General features: G+C 44.8%; 1 protein-coding gene across 4 annotated transcripts in view; it reads right to left on the bottom strand.

Moving 5' to 3' along the window:
- Positions 1-19,675, bottom strand: part of LOC311145863 (ral GTPase-activating protein subunit alpha-2-like) — a 174,127-nt gene that overhangs the window by 9,373 nt on the left and 145,079 nt on the right. For 3 of the 4 annotated variants that reach the window (XM_084182207.1, XM_084182209.1, XM_084182208.1), the window contains exon 39: positions 4,715-4,839. In XM_084182207.1, coding sequence (XP_084038333.1) covers positions 4,715-4,839 — 125 coding nt within the window. Of the gene's footprint in view, positions 1-4,013; positions 4,840-19,675 lie in introns of those variants that run through there. The other variant, XM_084182206.1, reaches the window with a different exon arrangement.

Here is a 19,675-nt window from a genome sequence, read left to right as displayed (position 1 = left end):
CTTGAGTCTCCAGACCTGAACCCAATAGAAAATCTTTGGAGGGAGCTGAAAGTCTGCATTGCCCAGCGACAGCCCCGAAACCTGAAGGATCTGGAGAAGGTCTGTATGGAGGAGTGGGCCAAAATCCCTGCTGCAGTGTGTGCAAACCTGGTCAAGACCTACAGGAAACGTATGATCTCTGTAATTGCAAACAAAGGTTTCTGTACCAAATATTAAGTTCTGCTTTTCTGATGTATCAAATACTTATGTCATGCAATAAAATGCAAATTACTTAAAAATCATACAATGTGATTTTCAGGATTTTTGTCTTTTTTCCGTCTCTCACAGTTGAAGTGTACCTATGATAAAAATTACAGACCTCTACATGCTTTGTAAGTAGGAAAACCTGCAAAATTGGCAGTGTATCAAATACTTGTTCTCCCCACTGTATTTCCATAGGGTGGAGAGAAATGTTTGCAGGTTTTAATATGATATCTGAGTGAGACTGACTAACAAAATCAAATGGGGGCCCCAGGCCCGTAATTCGACCATGATTCCTAAGTTTACTAAGCCGCTATAATAACTTACAAATCTAAAAATGTTTTGCTGACATGGGCTAATTGAGTGACTGTCAGTGACTGACAAACTGCTGATGCACAACCACATTTCGAAATTGTATTCTACTATAACTCACTACAGTAACTTGAGACCCCGACTGAGTCCAAAATTGGCCATCCCTGATTTAACCCATTGAATAATTAAGGCAGTTTCATTACAGTCCATCTGTATCTTAACATTTATAGCAGCCAGGTTAAGTTAAAAGAATCTTCAACATGTCAATACAGTGAGGGAAAAAAGTATTTGATCCCCTGCTGATTTTGTACGTTTGCCCACTGACAAAGAAATTATCAGTCTATAATTTTAATGGTAGGTTTATTTGAACAGTGAGAGACAGAATAACAACAAAAAAATCCAGAAAAACGCATGTCAAAAATGTTATAAATTGATTTGCATTTTAATGAGGGAAATAAGTATTTGACCCCCTCTCAATCAGAAAGATTTCTGGCTCCCAGGTGTCTTTTATACAGGTAATGAGCTGAGATTAGGAGCACACTCTTAAAGGGAGTGCTCCTAATCTCAGTTTGTTACCTGTATAAAAGACACCTGTCCACAGAAGCAATCAATCAATCAGATTCCAAACTCTCCACCATGGCCAAGACCAAAGAGCTCTCCAAGGATGTCAGGGACAAGATTGTAGACCTACACAAGGCTGGAATGGGCTACAAGACCATCGCCAAGCAGCTTGGTGAGAAGGTGACAACAGTTGGTGCGATTATTCGCAAATGGAAGAAACACAAAATAACTGTCAATCTCCCTCAGCCTGGGGCTCCATGCAAGATCTCACCTCGTGGAGTTGCAATGATCATGAGAACGGTGAGGAATCAGCCCAGAACTACACGGGAGGATCTTGTCAATGATCTCAAGGCTGCTGGGACCATAGTCAGCAATAAAACAATTGGTAACACACTACGCCGTGAAGGACTGAAATCCTGCAGCGCCCGCAAGGTCCCCCTGCTCAAGAAAGCACATATACAGGGCCGTCTGAAGTTGGCCAATGAACATCTGAATGATTCAGAGGAGAACTGGGTGAAAGTGTTGTGGTCAGATGAGACCAAATCGAGCTCTTTGGCATCAACTCAACTCGCCGTGTTTGGAGGAGGAGGAATGCTGCCTATGACCCCAAGAACACCATCCCCACCGTCAAACATGGAGGTGGAAACATTATGCTTTGGGGGTGTTTTTCTGCTAAGGGGACAGGACAACTTCACCGCATCAAAGGGACGATGGACGGGGCCAAGGAGTGGCTCAAGAAGAAGCACATTAAGGTCCTGGAATGGCCTAGCCAGTCTCCAGACCTGAATCCCATCGAAAATCTGTGGAGGGAGCTGAAGGTTCAAGTTGCCAAACGTCAGCCTCGAAACCTTAATGACTTGGAGAAGATCTGCAAAGAGGAGTGGAACAAAATCCCTCCTGAGATGTGTGCAAACCTGGTGGCCAACTACAAGAAACGTCTGACCTCTGTGATTGCCAACAAGGGTTTTGCCACCAAGTACTAAGTCATGTTTTGCAGAGGGGTCAAATACTTATTTCCCTCATTAAAATGCAAATCAATTTATAACATTTTTGACATGCGTTTTTCTGGATTTTTCTGTTGTTATTCTGTCTCTCACTGTTCAAATAAACCTACCATTAAAATTATAGAATGATCTTGTCTTTGTCAGTGGGCAAACGTACAAAATCAGCAGGGGATCAAATACGTTTTTCCCTCACTGTATGTCATTGTGAACAAACACTCAAACCACATAAAGAACAACTCAGACAGTAGACACAGAGCAAACTCTCCAGTCACACTGCAGGGCAACAGCGGTGAGGATGGGGGTAATCTACTGTAGGTTAGAGATTACTCATGCAGGGGGAAGTGGGAGTGGGATATTAGATGTGTCCGGGGTTGGGGTGCAGGTTAGTATGATTGATGGTCACTGAGATGGTGTAGCTGTGGGGTCAGAGGTGAAGGTCAGGTTAAGGTTGCGGTGGAGAGTGGGCAATGGGCATCATGCCTAGCAGAGGAAACAGGCAGTAGTCTTACAGTCCAGCTAGGCCCAAGGGTACTCCATGTCCCAAACCATCCCCGGCCAACGCCTGCACGCTGCACGTCATGGATGACATGTTAGTGGAGCAATGAGCCTAATCAGGGGTATTGACAAGCTCACACTCAGCAGCATATGGAACATGAGACACAGGCACGACACAGACACATGAGAGGGCAACAGCCAATCACTGTATTACTAGACACCAGCACATATGAGAAGGGTGACAATGAGAGCAGCTTTTTAAGTCTGATGTCACAGACACAGCAAAGGTTCACTCAAAGGGACAAAACTAAGGAGCCTTCTGTGATTATATATCAGTGGCCATGTGTTGATGCATAGAACCATACACAGGACATAAACAGACTATATACTAGAGAATGTACATGAACATAAATGTATTGTACTCTATCCACACTGCTGCTGTAAATACAGGAAAACATGTTGACAAAAAAAACATTACAAAAAAAACATTCAAAACCACTTCTCAGAAAAATGCCTGGCTTATCACTGGAAGAAGCTGTGAGCACCTGTACCTGTGTACTAGGATTTAACCTCCCCCTTGTTTAGAAGATTGCCAGGTGAAGTCTGCATGCAGACCGAGAGTGATTCCTGAAATTGCCCTGCATCTCTGTGGTGTGGTGCCTAGAAACAGTTGATGTAGAGGACCAGCTGACTCCAAACCCACTGTGGACAAAATACCAAGTCCTCACTCACTCAGTCACCCCACACACTTTTACAGACAGACACAAACAGACAGACACAGACAGAAGCAATAGCCCAAAAATAATGTTTGCCCATCTATTTGTATATTCATCAATTTCTATAGATGTTCCAAATTAATTTCCACAGCATTAAAGAGGGTGATTAAATTAAGTCTTGTTGTTATGTCTATTCTCATCAGACACAGCTGATGCACCGCGCTGTGAAACCAATCCTCATTTAACGATAAGAGAAAATAATAATTTATTGTCTGGCCAGACTGACCTATGCTCTCATAATCACAATGAGGACTCAGTCAGCCCAACCAGCTATCCTCCTCCTGCTCCACAAAAAAAAAGCCCACTGCTGAAATAACACACACAAGCAGAGAACAGACGAATGCCCCACACTGGGTAATTACAAGCTTTTCTCTCCCACTTCCTCTCTCTCCCCTCTCCCTGTTCCCCTCTCCCTGCAGAATACTCCCCGTTTGGTATTACGGTTGATGAAAGGTCAATAGAGGTCAGTTTGGGGCTTCTTTACACCTCTGCAGTAAAGGGAGTTTACTGTAATTATGTTAATAGAGCTGGCTACCTCCTGCCTCTACCAGTCTGCTTATCAACCCTGCCTTCTGTGGCTGCTCGCTGAGATCTGGACAACACACACACATACTCGCACGTACAGACACAACATACGCACACGTATACACACACACACAGAGACAGAGGCATGTTCATACGCACGTAGCCCACACACACACAATAACAGATTCAGTTTCCAGTTATCACATAACAGAACAGCACAGGTGTCCAGTTTTATCAGTGCATGAGAGCATTGCTGATTGGATGTTAGCGGTGTTGTCGTTACAGACCCATCAGATCTAGGCCAAGCCAGGGCAGGAAGATGAGACATTGTTTAATGAAGTCCCCCTCAGTCTCCCCTCTTCCTGACCTCTGGGGGACAGCAGTGTGATCCCAGTGTTTAGCAGACTACACATCTCTGGTACGGGGATGGAGGCTCTGATACGAGGACTCTGATCACATACACCGGGTTGAACCCACATTCAATCATTTCACATCATGTATATTTCTATCGGGCTAATTAAATGAGAGGGGGAGATAAAAACAGAGGAGGGGGTGAGATGAAACAGAACACGGAGAGACAAGGAGTACGGCCTGACTAAGTTGTTGAGCCACGGTGAAGTCTTTGATGCTGCTGCTCAGACAGTGCGGAGAGAGCTTGGCCCTGCTGCCTTTGATATTCATCAGAGTGTGGGTGTGAGGAGACAAGGACCAGGACACAGAGATGGAGGGGTCTGAAAAGGAGGATTAACAGGTGTGCTGATGTTGAGTAGAGGAAGTGGAGGAACAGAGTAGGATTCTGACCTGTCCCACTCATTGGGTAGTAGCTGGGTGAAGGGGAGAAGACCTGCGAGGCAAAGTCCTCAAAGGTCATGACCTCCCGATGGTTCTGCACGATGGCCTCCAGGTACAGCGCCCGCTCCTCATAGCTGGGCCAGGGTTAAGGAAAACCACAGAGGAAGAGACATAGAAAAAGACTGACTTACAGTCCAATGGATCTAATACAAACCCTCAATGGAGAAAGTCAATTGAGACAAAACATGAATAAACCACATAAGACAGACAGAGACAAAGGCAGCAATAGTGGACAGAGTAGTAGTAATAACCAGACCACTGTAGCAGGGAGAGGACAATCATCCTGGCCACACAGACACAAATGGGAAAGCAGTCACCAAATAAAAAAACACTATGGGCGTGACGCTCCCCTTGTGGCCCCCATTCCCGGGCGCTCTAACAGAACCCCTGCTGGAGGCAGACAGACGCTCTCGAACATCCCTCCCTCCTTCCCGCCCTGGCATTCCTCCTACCCGACAGGGGGAAAATTGGAGACATTTGAAATTCAGAGTGGCAAGCAGGAAGAGCAATCTGGGAGCCTGGTGCCGGATGGATACAGTCAGTCAGTCAGGTTAGAACATTAAGAATAACAAAAAGGGCTCAAAATGCCTGCCACACTGAAGGGGTCTGGGGGTGGGGTGTGTCTGTGAGTTACACTAACTATGCTAGCTGTCTTGCCTTCTTGATGACTGCACCTAACAAATCACCAGTCAAGAATGGACCCAAACAGGCCTCTACAGTCATGGTCAAAAGTTTTGAGAATGACACAAACATTAATTTTCACAAAGTCTGCTGCCTCAGTTTTTGTGATGGCAATTTGCATTTACTCCAGAATGTTATGAAGAGTGATCAGATGAATTGCAATTAATTGCAAAGTCCCTCTTTGCCATGAAAATTAACTTAATCCCCAAAAAACATTTCCACTGCATTTCAGCCCTGCCACAAAAAGACCAGTTGACATCATGTCAGTGATTCTCTCGTTAATACAGGTGAGAGTGTTGACGAGGACAAGGCTGGAGATCACTCTGTCATGCTGATTGAGTTAGAATAATAGACTGAAAGCTTTAAAAGGAGGGTGGTGCTTGAAATCATTGTTCTTCCTCTTAACCATGGTTACCTGCAAGGAAACACGTGCTGTCATCATTGCTTTGCAGAAAAAGGGCTTCACAGGCAAGGATATTGCTGCTAGTAAGATTGCACCTAAATCAACCATTTATCGGATCATCAAGAACTTCAAGGAGAGAGGTTCAATTGTTGTGAAGAAGGCTTCAGGGCGCCCAAGAAAGTCCAGCAAGCTCCAGGACCGTCTCCTAAAGTTGATTCAGCTGCGGGATCGGGGCACCACCAGTGCAGAGCTTGATCAGGAATGGCAGCAGGCAGGTGTGAGTGTATCTGCACGCACAGTGAGGCGAAGACATTTGGAGGATGGCCTGGTGTCAAGAAGGGCAGCGAGGAAGCCACTTCTTTCCAGGAAAAACATCAGGGACAGACTGATATTTTGCAAAAGGTACAGGGATTGGACTGCTGAGGACTGGGGTAAAGTCATTTTCTCTGATTAATCCCTTTTCCGATTGCTTGGGGTATCCTGGAAAAAAGTTTGTCCGGAGAAGACAAGGTGAGCGCTACCATCAGTCCTGTGTCATGCCAACAGTAAAGCATCCTGAGACCATTCATGTGTGGGGTTGCTTCTCAGCCAAGGGAGTGGGCTCACTCACAATTTTGCCTAAGAACACAGCCATGAATAAAGAATGGTACCAACACATCCTCCGAGAGCAACTTCTCCCAACCATCCAAGAACAGTTTGGTGACGAACAATGCCTTTTCCAGCATGATGGACAAACAAAACACCACAAATTCTGACAAACTACAAGCATTGATTATGCAAGAATGGGCTGCCATCAGTCAGGATGTGGCCCAGAAGTTAATTGACAGCATGCCAGGGCGGATTGCAGAGGTCTTGAAAAAGAAGGGTCAACACTGCAAATATTGACTCTTCGCATAAACTTAATGTAATTGTCAATAAAAGCCTTTGACACTTATGGAATGCTTGTAATTATACTTCAGTAAACCATAGTAACATCTGACAAAAAGATCTAAACACTGAAGCAGCAAACTTTGTGAAGACCAATACCAATACTTTTGTGAAGACCAATACAAGTGTCATTCTCAAAACTTTTGACCACGACTGTACTATAGCCCCTACTATGATGAGGCTGTTGTTATGGCCCCTCTGGTAGAGCAGTGGAGAGAAGATGGGTTGGGACTGGAAGTGGGCTGTACTGGGAATGTGCTGTGCTGTGCTGGACTAAGTTTGGTTGGCTAAAATGGACTGGATGCGCTAAGATGGAATGGACTGGGCACATGCTGGCACAGCAGGGGTTGAGGCAGGCATGACGAATATCTGAAAGGGTGCCGTTTCAAACTGGGGCTGACAGGCACCTGAGCCTAGGGCAGCCTGAGGACAGGCAAGCTGCTCACCACACAGAGGGAGGGAGAGCGGGATAGAGGGAGGGAGGGAGGGAGCGGGAGAGAGAACAGTCTTGCTGAAATGAAGCTTAAACCCATGGAGTAGGGGCAACACAAGAGCATGGGTTAAGATCACCTGAGCTGTGTGTGAGGATGCCAGTGAGGCTGCCCTGTCATCTTTTCCCTGCCTCCAGATTCAGCTGACTCAACCAGGAGTGGGGACATAGAGGACATCACAGGCTGGGCTGCCATGGCAACCCAGGTCACAGCACAACGTGACACGTCATATAACGGGTTTTATGAATGTACATTAAACAAAAATAAAGTGTTGATCCCATGTTTCATCAGCTGAAATAAAAGATCCCAGAAATGTTCCATATGCACAAAAACCTTATTTATCAAAAATGTGGTATACACATTTGTTTACATCCCTGTTTCTGAGTTTTCCTCCTTTGCCAAGATAATCCATCCACCTGACAGGTGTGGCATATCAAGAAGCTGACTAAACAGCATGATCATTACACAGGTGCACCTTGCGCTGAGGACAATAAAATCTGCAGTTTTGTCACAAAATCTGCAGTTAAGCCGCCTCCAACGTTGTTTTAGAGAATTTGGCTGTACGTCCAACCAGCCTCACAACCGCAGACCAGGTGTACGGCGTTGTGTGGGCAAGCCGGTTTGCTGATGTCAACGTTGTGAACAGAGTGCCCCATGATGGCGGTGGGGTTATGGTATGGGCAGGCATAAGCTACGGAAAACGAACGCAATTGCATTTTATCGATGGCAATTTGAATGCACAAAAATAGTATGACGAGATCCTGAGGCCCATTGTGAGGCCTATTTTTTAAAGATACAGTTGAAGTCGGAAGTTTACATACACTTAGGTTAGAGTCTTTAAAACTCATTTTTCAACAACTCCACAAATTTCTTGTTAACAAACTATAGTTTTGGCAAGTCGGTTAGGATATCTACTTTGTGTAATTCGTGTAATTTTTCCAACAATTGTTTACAGACAGATTATTTCACTGTATCACAATTCCAGTGGGTCAGAAGTTTACATACACTAAGTTGACTGTGCCTTTAAACAGCTTGGAAAATTCCAGAAAATGATGTCATGGCTTTAGAAGCTTCTGATAGGCTAATTGACATCATTTGAGTCAATTGGAGGTGTACCTGTGGATGTATTTCAAGGCCTACCTTCAAACTCAGTGCCTCTTTGCTTGACATCATGGGAAAATCAAAAGAAATCAGCCAAGACCTCAGAAAAAGAATTGTAGACCTCCACAAGTCTGGTTCATCCTTTGGAGCCTGAAGGTACCACGTTCATCTGTACAAACAATAGTACGCAAGCATAAACACCATGGGACCACGCAGCCATCATACCGCTCAGGAAGGAGACGCGTTCTGTCTCCTAGAGATGAACGTATTTGGTGCGAAAAGTGCAAATCAATCCCAGAACAACAGCAAAGGACCTTGTAAAGATGCTTGAGGAAACAGGTACAAAAGTATCTATATCCACAGTAAAACAAGTCCTATATCGACATAACCTGAAAGGCCGCTCAGCAAGGAAGAAGCCACTGCGGTCCTCTGTAGCTCAATTGGTAGAGCATGGCGCTTGTAACGCCAGTGTAGTGGGTTCGATCCCCGGGACCACCCATACGTAAAAATGTATGCACACATGACTGTAAGTCGCTTTGGATAAAAGCGTCTGCTAAATGGCATATTATTATTATTATAATTATTATTACTGCTCCAAAACCGCCATAAAAAAGCCAGAATACTGTTTGCAACTGCACATGGGGACAAAGATCATACTTTTTTGAGAAATGTCCTCTGGTCTGATGAAACAAAAATAGAACTGTTTGGCCATAATTACCATCGTTATGTTTGGAGGAAAAAGGGGGTACCTTTCAAGCGAAAGAACACCATCCCAACCGTGAAGCACGGGGGTGGCAGCATCATGCTGTGGGGGTGCTTTGCTGCAGGAGGGACTAGTGCACTTCACAAAATAGATGGCATCATGAAGAAGGAAAGTTATGTGGGTATATTGAAGTAACATCTCAAGACAGTCAGGAAGTTATAGCTTGGTCGCAAATGGATCTTCCAAATGGACAATGGCCCCAAGCATACTTCCAAAGATGTGGCAAAGTGGCTTAAGGACAACAAAGTCAAGGTATTGGAGTGGCCATCACAAAGCCCTGACCTCAATCCTATAGAAAATATGTGGGCAGAACTGAAAAAGCGTGTGCGAGCAAGGAGGCCTACAAACCTGACTCAGTTACACCAGCTCGGTCAGGAGGAATGGGCCAAAATTCACCCAACTTATTGTGGGAAGCTTGTGGAAGGCTACCCGAAACGTTTGACCCAAGTTAAACAATTTAAAGGCAATGCTACCAAATACTAATTGAGTGTATATAAATTTCTGACCCACTGGGAATGTGATTAAATAAATAAAGGCTTAAATAAATCATTCTCTCTACTATTATCCTGACATTTCACATTCTTAAAATAAAGTGGTGATCCTAACTGACCTAAGACTGGGAATTTTTACTAGGATTAAATGTCAAGAATTGTGAAAAACTGAGTTTAAATTTATTTGGCTAAGGTGTATGTCAACTTCCGACTTCAACTGTATCTTTGACCAACAGATGCATATCTGTATTCCCAGTCATGTGAAATCCATAGATTAGGGCCTAATTAATATATTTTAATTAACTGATTTCCTCATATGAACTGTAACTAAGTAAAATCAATGAAATTGTTGCATGTTGTGTTTATAGTGGCGATAGAGAGAGATGGGGGAGGACAGCGAGAGAGAGAGAGGGAGAGAGACAGAAAGAGAGAGGGGAGAGAGCGAGACAGAAGAGAGGCGAGAGAAAGAGAGAGAGGGGGGAGAAGGAGAGACAGAGACAGAGAGAGCGAGAGCGAGAGAGAACCCTAGTCCACTGGGTCAACAGAGCCATATGGCTGTCCATTATCAGAGATGCAGATGACAGTGGACTGGCCTGTTATTGAGATTCCTAAAGCAAATATTGACTCCAGCTGGGGGCGGCCGTCCGCTCTCCTCTGACACACGCCTCTCCTCCACCCTGGACGCTGTCGCTTCCTCCACCCACACCATCCAACGGAGAGAGGGAGCAAGGGAAAGAGAGATCAGGAGAGATGGAGGGAGAACCGATTGACTGCAATCAGTAAATGCGTGGCTTCTGTTGATTTTAAAAGTGTAGCAGAGAATTCCCTATCACAGCTAATATACAATGTGAGCGGTAATGTTGTCCCCATAGAAACTGAATTAGTGATTCTATTTTTATGGTTGTCCCCTCCTTCTGTCTTTGTGTTTGTCTCTAATGACTAAGCTAGGTACAAAATGTTCCCCTGCTGCATATGCACCAAGGCTGCTCCTGCCTGCCTGGCACCAAGTAATTAAATCAAGGGACATGTCCAGGACAATGACGCAAAAAGCATATCCATGTCGCGTTGGCCAAACCCACGGACCCTTCCCTGGGTTGCAAAACAGTCAGTCAGTCAGTCAGTCAGTCAGTCAGTCAGTCAGTCAGTCAGTCAGTCAGTCTCTGTGTGTGTGTGTGTGTGTGTGTGTGTGTGTGTGTGTGTGTGTGTGTGTGTGTGTGTGTGTGTGTGTGTGTGTGTGTGTGTGTGTGTGTGTGTGTGTGTGTGTGTGTGTGTGTGTGTGTGTGGCAACACATATCTGTTTGGGAATTTTGTCCTCAGGTGGAATGGCTACCTGAGAGAGATGGCTATGTTGGTATGTTCTTTATCAATTATTGGTTATGTACAGGGCTCTAAAGTGCCACCAATTTGGTTGCAAATGCAACAAAATATTTTGCTGTGCAACCTGGACTTTTATTTTCAGTGCACCAGTGTGACTAAAATAAAATTCAACAAAGAATGTACTGAGTAACAATATTTCGCCGCAACACCCTGCTTGTTTCCAGTTCCCTGGCAACGCACACCAAGCCCCGCCCCCTATCACTCAAGCAGGCAGCCACAGTTCCTCCATGCTGTTTATTCTCTCAGCATGCAGTCAATTCATCCGGAAGTCCAGAGTCCGGAAGTCCAGAAAGGACATATTAATAAAAAAAATAGTTCCCTCTTTATGTCGAGAGCACAACTTATTTATCTCATGATCACTACATAACAGAAGTTGTTTTGTTGAGATCACGAGATAATCAAAAGTATCCCGCATCATCCATTTATTTGTTCAGATACATGGTAACCACTTCATCAAGGAGCCCTGTTGCTGCGTTGATCGCAATGTGGGGCCTTTTAAGCCCTGAACGATGCCTGACAGGCAGCCTGTCTCCCGGGCTGCCTGCCGCCCCCAAGTCCACAGTCAATCGCATGCAAGGAACAACGCAGCTAACTTGGCTAGTCTTGTGAGCTAGCTAGTTAGCTAGGTAGTCTTGTTAGCTAGATAGCCTGCTTGTTATCTATGCTGGTTGTTTCCTTCCATAACTGATATATCATTATGAGGGACACTTCATGTTTTGTGGATAATATTACAACTTACAGTGGGTAAGTTCCTTTCGTGACATGCTGATCAGATTCAATTTCAGCCTCAGAGGCTGATGTCAGGATGCTTCCTCGTAGGCTGTTTCATAGGTTAAGCTCCTTGCAGGCAGATTAGCTGTCAGTGCTTTATATGCTGATGCATATAATCCAAAGTGGGTCAGCTCTATTCCTGGTAGGCTGATCATATTCAATAGCAGTCTCAGAGGCTGATCAATCAGGATGCTGCCTTGTAGGCTGTTTTATATGTAAGGCTCCTTGCAGACAGCCTACAGGAAGCATCCTGACTTGTCAGCCTCTGAGGCTGCTATTGAATGTGATCAAGTTCTGAGGCTGGAATTTAATGATCAGCCTGTCAGGAATGGAGCTCACCCCCTCTGTAAATAAATATTATCCATAAAACATGAAGTGTCCCTTACAATTATACACATATTAGTTATGCAAGCTAACATCCAGCACAGATAACAAGCTAGCTAGCTAGCTAACTAACAAGACTACCAAGCTAGCTAGCTCACTCTCTTGCTCACAAGACTAGCTGCATTGTTTTTGCATGCGATTGGCTGTGGTTTTGAGGGTGGCACACAGCCGGGGAGACAGTGCTGCCTGTCAGGCATCGTTCAGGGTTAAAATGCCCCATGAGGGCTTATATGCCCCACAAGCTTTTAGATCAAGGTAAGGGACATTTAGCTTGCTAACATTCTAACTTATAACCTGATAATGAGCTCCAAACACAAATGAAAGCATGATGTTAGCATGAAATGTACCATTCCTTAGTGTAGCAATCAATAAAAATGTATGCGCTGATCCACTGAGGGCTCTGCTGCCTCAGCCATACTGTCAATCCATCATCAATACGTCCACACTCCTATTTATAGAGTTTATCTTGTGATCTTGACAAAGCAACTTTTGTTATGTCGTGATCACGAGAGAATCATCTTGTGATCTCGACAAAACAACTTTTGTTATGTCATGATCATGAGATAAATAAGTCAAGACCTCGAGGAATTTATTCATATATCCTATCTGGACTTCCATACTTGACTATTAAAAATAATGCTAATTGCTTATGCTAATCACTAACTAGCTAGCTAAATGCCATAGCTCTAATGCAAGTGTTAGCGCATTGCTACCAGTGGTGGTATGGATCAGCATGTTGTTTGTGCAATGGCATGTTATGAATCAGATAGCCTATTCTACATTAAAAAACAAACATTTTTAGTCATTTAGCAGACGCTCTTATCCAGAGCGGCTTACAGTTAGTGAGTGCATACATTTTCATACTGGCCCCCCGTGGGAATCGAACCCACAATCCTGGCGTTGCAAACGCCATGCTCTACCAACTGAGCTACACGGGACCTAAAATCTTTGTCTAAATGCAACATTATTCAAAGGTGATTATGCTGCCCTAGAAAACACTGACTAACACTTTGGTTTCTACCCTGACAAAACTCCTACCTGGATTTTTCATTTGTTGTCTTGCCAAACATCACCATTCTATTTATATGATTCCAACAGTTCACCCAAGTGTTTTGATCTATATCGCAAGTCAAATCTGAATATTTGGTTGAAAAAAAGGATTTTGATTTTTTGCCCATACTGTGCAGCCCTACTAACAACCTGGTAACTTTACCATTATATACAAAGATTTGGCGGCACAGAAAGACTGGAAAAGGCTATATCTCAATCAATTAAAACATATATTTTTCTGGTGCTCCTTCATTTTAGTTACCAATTATTATTTTTTATTTAGAGCCCTCCTTATGTATGACTCTGGTTGTGTCTCTGGCTAGCAACTTTGGCACTCAAAACAATTAGGCTATATTGCAAGAAGCTTGGCAGGATGAAAACACTGATATGTTTCCTTGTATCAACACAATACAAGTCATCCGTAGAATAACTGTAATTTTACATTTGCACTGTAAAGTAAAAAGAGCGGTTGGGAGGCTTCCAGTGAAGCATGTTCCACCACTTTAGAAGTATCCCAATAATCCCCCAAGTTCCAAGCGGCTGCACGTTCCCTCCCATTAGAGAGGAGATGAGTGGGAATGTCATTTCCATGAAGCGTGTCAGAACGCTGTGTGAGCAACTGAAAAACCTCAGTCAGACGAGATTGGAAACAACCTGCAATGTAAAATAATGCTCTGACCTCAATCAACAACAGGTCAGCTTTTTAAAAGAGTCTTGGTTATGACAAAAAGAAAAGCACAATTCAAATCCACACGTAGGCATTTAGTAAATAATAGTCCTCCTCCAGCCCTTCTACAGCCCCTCCCCACCCTCTGCATCCATGATGCTCCATGGTTCACTTGGACAAAAGGCAGTGAGTGACTTATGGTTCAGATAAATCCGGCATGTGGTTGTTGGGTGAGGTGTGAGTGTGTATATATGCAACACAGAGCTTCCACACATTAAGAACTCTGGCACTCTTATTAACAAGTCGATGTGTGTTCCATGAAACCGCAAACAATTCCGCACCTGTGTGTGCATGTGTGTGTGTTTGTGTGTGTGTGTGAGCGTACTGTCCAGATGGAAGGATGGCTAAGGGAGAATCAGGGGTCAAGCGTCATTGTGGATCAAAGCCAATCTCAGGCAGCAGCAGCAACAGTAGAAGAAGCAGCACAGTGAGCAAAAGTAGTGAGCAGCAGTAGCGAGCAGCAGTAGCGAGCAGCAATAGAAGCAGCAGTAGCACAGTGAGCAGCAGTAGTGAGCAGTAGTAGTGAGCAACAGTAGTGCGCAGCAGTAGAAGCAGTAGTAGTGAGCAGCAGTAGTGAGCAGCAGTAGTGAGCAGTAGTAGTGAGCAGCAGTAGCGAGCAGCAGCAGCAATAGAAGCAGCAGTAGAAGCAGTAGCAGAACAGTGAGCAGCAGTAGTGAGCAGTAGTAGTGAGCAGTAGTAGTGAGCAACAGTAGTGCGCAGCAGTAGAAGCAGTAGTAGTGAGCAGCAGTAGTGAGCAGCAGTAGCGAGCAGCAGTAGCGAGCAGCAGTAGTGAGCAGCAGTAGTAGAAGCAGTAGTACTGAGCAGTAGTAGAAGCAGTAGTACTGATCAGTAGTAGAAGCAGTAGTACTGAGCAGTAGTAGAGCAGTAGTAGTGAGCAGCAGTAGTAGAAGCAGTAGTACTGAGCAGTAGTAGAAGCAGTAGTACTGATCAGTAGTAGAAGCAGTAGTACTGAGCAGTAGTAGAGCAGTAGTAGTGAGCAGCAGTAGTGAGCAGCAGTAGTACTGAGCAGTAGTAGAAGCAGTAGCAGCACAGTGAGCAGCAGCAGTAGTAGCAGCATTGAGCCATGTTCAAGGTGAATAGGGCCTCAGATGGCTCTTCATTAGCAGGCTGCTCTGGCCCAGGACCCCTACACCCCTTCTCTCTCTCTGTCCACAGGGACCCATCCTGAACCCCTGATCACTCTACCACCATCGTTTCTCGCTCATTCGCTCTACAGCTCTCCAGAGGGACCCATCCTGAAACTATGTATCTCTCTCTCTGCAGCCTCCCGGTCCAGGACCTATGTTGACACCCCCATCCACAGAGACCCATTTTACCCCCCCCCCCCCCATCTCTCCAGAGAGAGGCATTACGAGCAGGCCTGCATGCCTCTCTCGGTCTGTGTCCCCCTGTACCCAGCTGACAGAAGGCCTCACTGCCCCCTGACCCTTGCACAACTTCACTCACACATACAGCTCCACACACAGAGCAGGGAGGGACATACACATACATCTGGAATTATCATTCATACTAGCCAAAGGACTAGGATTATTAGTCCACCAGAACAACAAAGACACAGAGTTAATCTAATGGAGAGACATTGTAAGTGAAAACAACTCTTTCCTAATCTTCTGTCATCCGCAACTTTCAGTGGACTGGAAAGTAGTCTGCTCATCCTGTGAAAATTGAAACCATCATTTTAGGCTGTGGGATGGGAGCTGGGAGTGTTAATCTGTTGAGAGGGCCTCACAGCAGGGGTCTCCACACCACCAGATTAGAGTCTAGAGGCGAGAAGGGCCTTAAATCCCCATCCTAAGGTCTCTCTCTAACAGCCTGGACACGAGCCATACAGGTCAATTAGCTCCACTCAGAGCCTGCGGTGGGGAGCCTAAGCAGTGGCCCCTCACCCTAACTGACTGGGAGCCAGGAGAGATATTAGACTATAGGGTTCCAGGGCAGCAGCCTGAGGGGAGGTCAAGATCTTGGTGGCAAGAAATGTTGCCCTAGCTTCTGGTCTCTTTCTATGGGGAAGAGACGCTGTCTTTGCTCTGAGTGGAAGTACGAACATCACACTCAGGTCTGAGCTGCTACCCCACTGAGATGCTATGACACATGTGAAGGAGTGGTCCAAGAGATCCTCAACTAGCCTCAATTTAAGCAGTCACTAGTCAGTAGTTTAGTTTGGTACCTTTTCCATCCATGTATCTCTTATTCAGTCTGCAACTGTCTGCAGTCTCCTCATTATATTAACTCATTTATTACAGTGCACCAACACAAGGCGATCACAAAAAGACACAGAGAATTATGTCTCTCCTACAACAATAGGGAGAAAGTAACTACTGAGGATGAAGAGCCAAGGTTAATAATGTTGGTATAAAAGTCAAATTTCAAAATGGCCTCTCAGAGTTTGGAGACAAAGGTGGAGAGGTGGTAGAGTGCCTGTGGGTGCTTGATCCGCTCTCTCACCCAGATCTGCCCATAACCTCTGCCAATCAGCTTGACCTTCCTGAGGACAAGAGAGGAGAGGGTAGGAGTGTGGGGGAGGCCACTGCATTGACTCCCAGCAGTCACATAATTGGCCCATTAAGAGGGGAAAAGGGCCTGATGCTTCAGGGATGTTAGTGGAGCAGGAACTGACATACCACAGAAGAGTCCTTCCTCCTGAATAAAAGGCACCAGCACCACCCTATCCCCCCTACTCCCAGTCATCCTGCACACACACTATCCATCAGTCAATATGGATGCTGTACATATCTCATTAATTTGGTCCAGGAAGGTTTGTGTGACATTGCATGAACACATTCAAATGAATAAAGTGTCAAGGTGTCAAATCCTGGAATAAATAGTGTGGAGAAATGGAGCAGTGGAGAAGAGGAGAGGAGCCACCAGCCATTACACAGGCAGAGAGTGTAGTAGAGAGATGATTGAGAGGGTGGGAGGGAGAGAAAGAGAATGAGAGTAGGTGAGTGAGAAGGGAGAGGGAGAGAGCAGGTGTTGATTGGAGAAGGGCTGGGCGGTGTGTGCCAGGCAGGCCAGCGGTACCTGTTGTCACAGTGCAGGCCAAGGTGTGAAGCTCATCCCAGCGGAAAGACCCAGATGTGTGAGGTGATTATGGGGAAGACAAGGGGAGTGGAACAGAGAGAGAGATGGCTGCAGAGATGAATTTGGCTTTAAGAAGAGAGAGGAATAGAGTGCATTAAGAAAATATTCACATTTGAATTTAAAATGGTTTAAATTGAGATTTTGTGTCACTGGACTACACACAATGTCAAAGTGGAATTATGTTTTTAGAAATGTTTACAAATTAATAGAAAATGTAAAGCTGAAATGTCTTTAGTCAATAAGTATTCAATCCCTTTGTTTTCGCAAGCCTAAATAAGTTCAGGAGTAAAATTGTGCTTAACAAGTCACATACACTAATATATGCAAAGGTATGTGGACACCCCTTCAAATGAGTGGATTCGGCTAATTCAGCCACACCCGTTGCTGACAGGTATATAAGATCGAGCACACAGCCATGCAATCTCCTCCATAGACAAACATTGGCAGTAGAATGGCCTTACTGACGAGCTCAGTGACTTTCAACGTGGCACCGTCATAGGATGACACCTTTTCAACAAGTCAGTTCGTCAAATCGCTGCCCTGCTAGAGCTGCCCCGGTCAACTGGAAGTGCTGTTATTGTGAAGTGGAAAGTCTAGGAACAAAAACGTAGGTGGTAGGCCACACAAGCTCACAGAACGGGACCGCCGAGAGCTGAAGTACGTAGCACGTAAAAATCGTCTGTCCTCGGTTGTAACACTCACTACAGAGTTCCAAACAGCCTCCAGAAGCAACGTCAGCACAATAACTGTTTGTCGGTAGCTTCATTTAATGGGTTTCCATGGCCGAGCAGTTTCACACAAGCCTAAGATCACCATGCGCATTGCCAAGCGTCAGCTGGAGTGGTGTAAAGCTCGCCGCCATTGGACTCTGGAGCAATGGAAACGCGTTCTCTGGAGTGATGAATCACGCTTCCCAATCTGGCTGTCCGACGGACGAATCTGGGTTTGGCGGATGCAAGGAGAACGCTACCTGCCCGATTGCATAGTGCCAACTGTAAAGTTTTGTAGAGGAGGAACAGTGGTCTGGGGCTAATTTTCATGGTTCGGGCCAGGCCCCTTAGTTCCAGCGAAGGGAAATCTCAACGCTACAGCATACAATGGAATTCTAGACGATTCTGTGCTTCCAACATTGTGGCAACAGTTTGGATAAAGCCCTTTCCTGTTTCAGCATGACAATGCCCCCATGCACAAAGCGAGGTCCATACAGAAATGGTTTGTCGAGATCGGTGTGGAAGACCTTGGCTGGCCTGCACAGAGCCCTGACCTCAACCCCAACGAACACCTTTGGGATGAATTGGAACGCCGACTGCGAGCCAGGCCTAATCGCCCAACATCAGTGCCCGACCTTACTAATGCTCGTGGCTGAATGGAAGCAAGTCCCCGCAGCAATGTTCCAACATCTAGTGGAAAGCCTTCCAAGAAGAGTGGAGGCTGTTATAGCAGCATATTAATGCCCATGATTTTGGAATGAGATGTTCGACGATCAGGTGTCCACATACTTTTTGGTCATGTGGTGTAAGGTGTATGGACTAAATCTGTGTGCAATAATAGTGTTTAAAATGATTTTTGAATGACTACCTCATCTCTGTACCCCACAAATACAATTATCTGTAAGGTCCCTCATTTGAGCAGTGAATTTCAAACACAGATTCAACCACAAAGACCAGGGAGGTTTTCCAATGCCTCGCAAAGAAGGGCACCTATTGGTAGATGGGTAAACATTTAAAAAGCCATTGAATATCCCTTTGAACATGGTGAAGTTAATAAGTACACTTTGGATGGTGTATCAATACACCCAGTCACTACAAAGATACACGCGTCCTTCCTAACTCAGTTGCCGGCGAGGAAGGAAACCCCTCAGGGATTTCACCATTAGGCCAATGGTGACTTTTAAACAGTTAGAGAGTTTAATGGTTGTGATAGGAGAAAACTGAGGATGGATCAACAACATTGTAGTTACTCCACAATACTAACCTAAATGACAGAGTGAAAAGAATGAAGCCTGTACAGAATAAAAATATTCCAAAACATGCATCCTATTTCCAATAAGGCACTAAAGTAAAACTGCAAAAGAAATCGCTAAGAAATGAACTTTATGTCCTGAATACAAAGCGTTATGTTTGGGGCAAATTCTTTCACAAAACATCACGGAGTACCACTTTTCATATTTTCAAGTATGGTGGAGGTCGCACGACCCGAATTCAACAGGTGTAGACCTTACTGTGAAATGCATACTTACAAGCCCTTAACCAACAATGCAGTTTTAAGAACATAAGAGTTAAGAAAATATTTACTAAATAAATTAAAGTAAAAAGAGTAACACAATAAAATAACAATAACGAGGCTATATATAGGGGGTAATGGTACTGAGTCAATGTGCCGGGGTACAGGTGAGTCGAAGTAATTGAAGTAATATGTACATGTACACTACCGGTCAAAAGTTTTAGAACACCTACTCATTCAAGGGTTGAATGCATTTCAATTAACAGGTGTACCTTCTTAAAAGTTAATTTGTGGAATTGCTTTCCGTCTTAATGCGTTTGAGCCAATCAGCTGTGACAACGTCGCCCTGTTTGGTAAAAGACCAAGTCCATATTACGGCAAGAACAGCTCAAATAAGCAAAGAGAAATGACAGTCCATC

This window comes from Coregonus lavaretus (assembly GCF_964263955.1).
Source record: "Coregonus lavaretus genome assembly, chromosome: 18".
In the NCBI taxonomy this organism is placed as follows: domain Eukaryota; kingdom Metazoa; phylum Chordata; class Actinopteri; order Salmoniformes; family Salmonidae; genus Coregonus; species Coregonus lavaretus.
The sequence above is the reverse complement of the archived record's forward strand: the minus strand, read 5'-3'. Positions and strand labels throughout refer to the sequence as shown.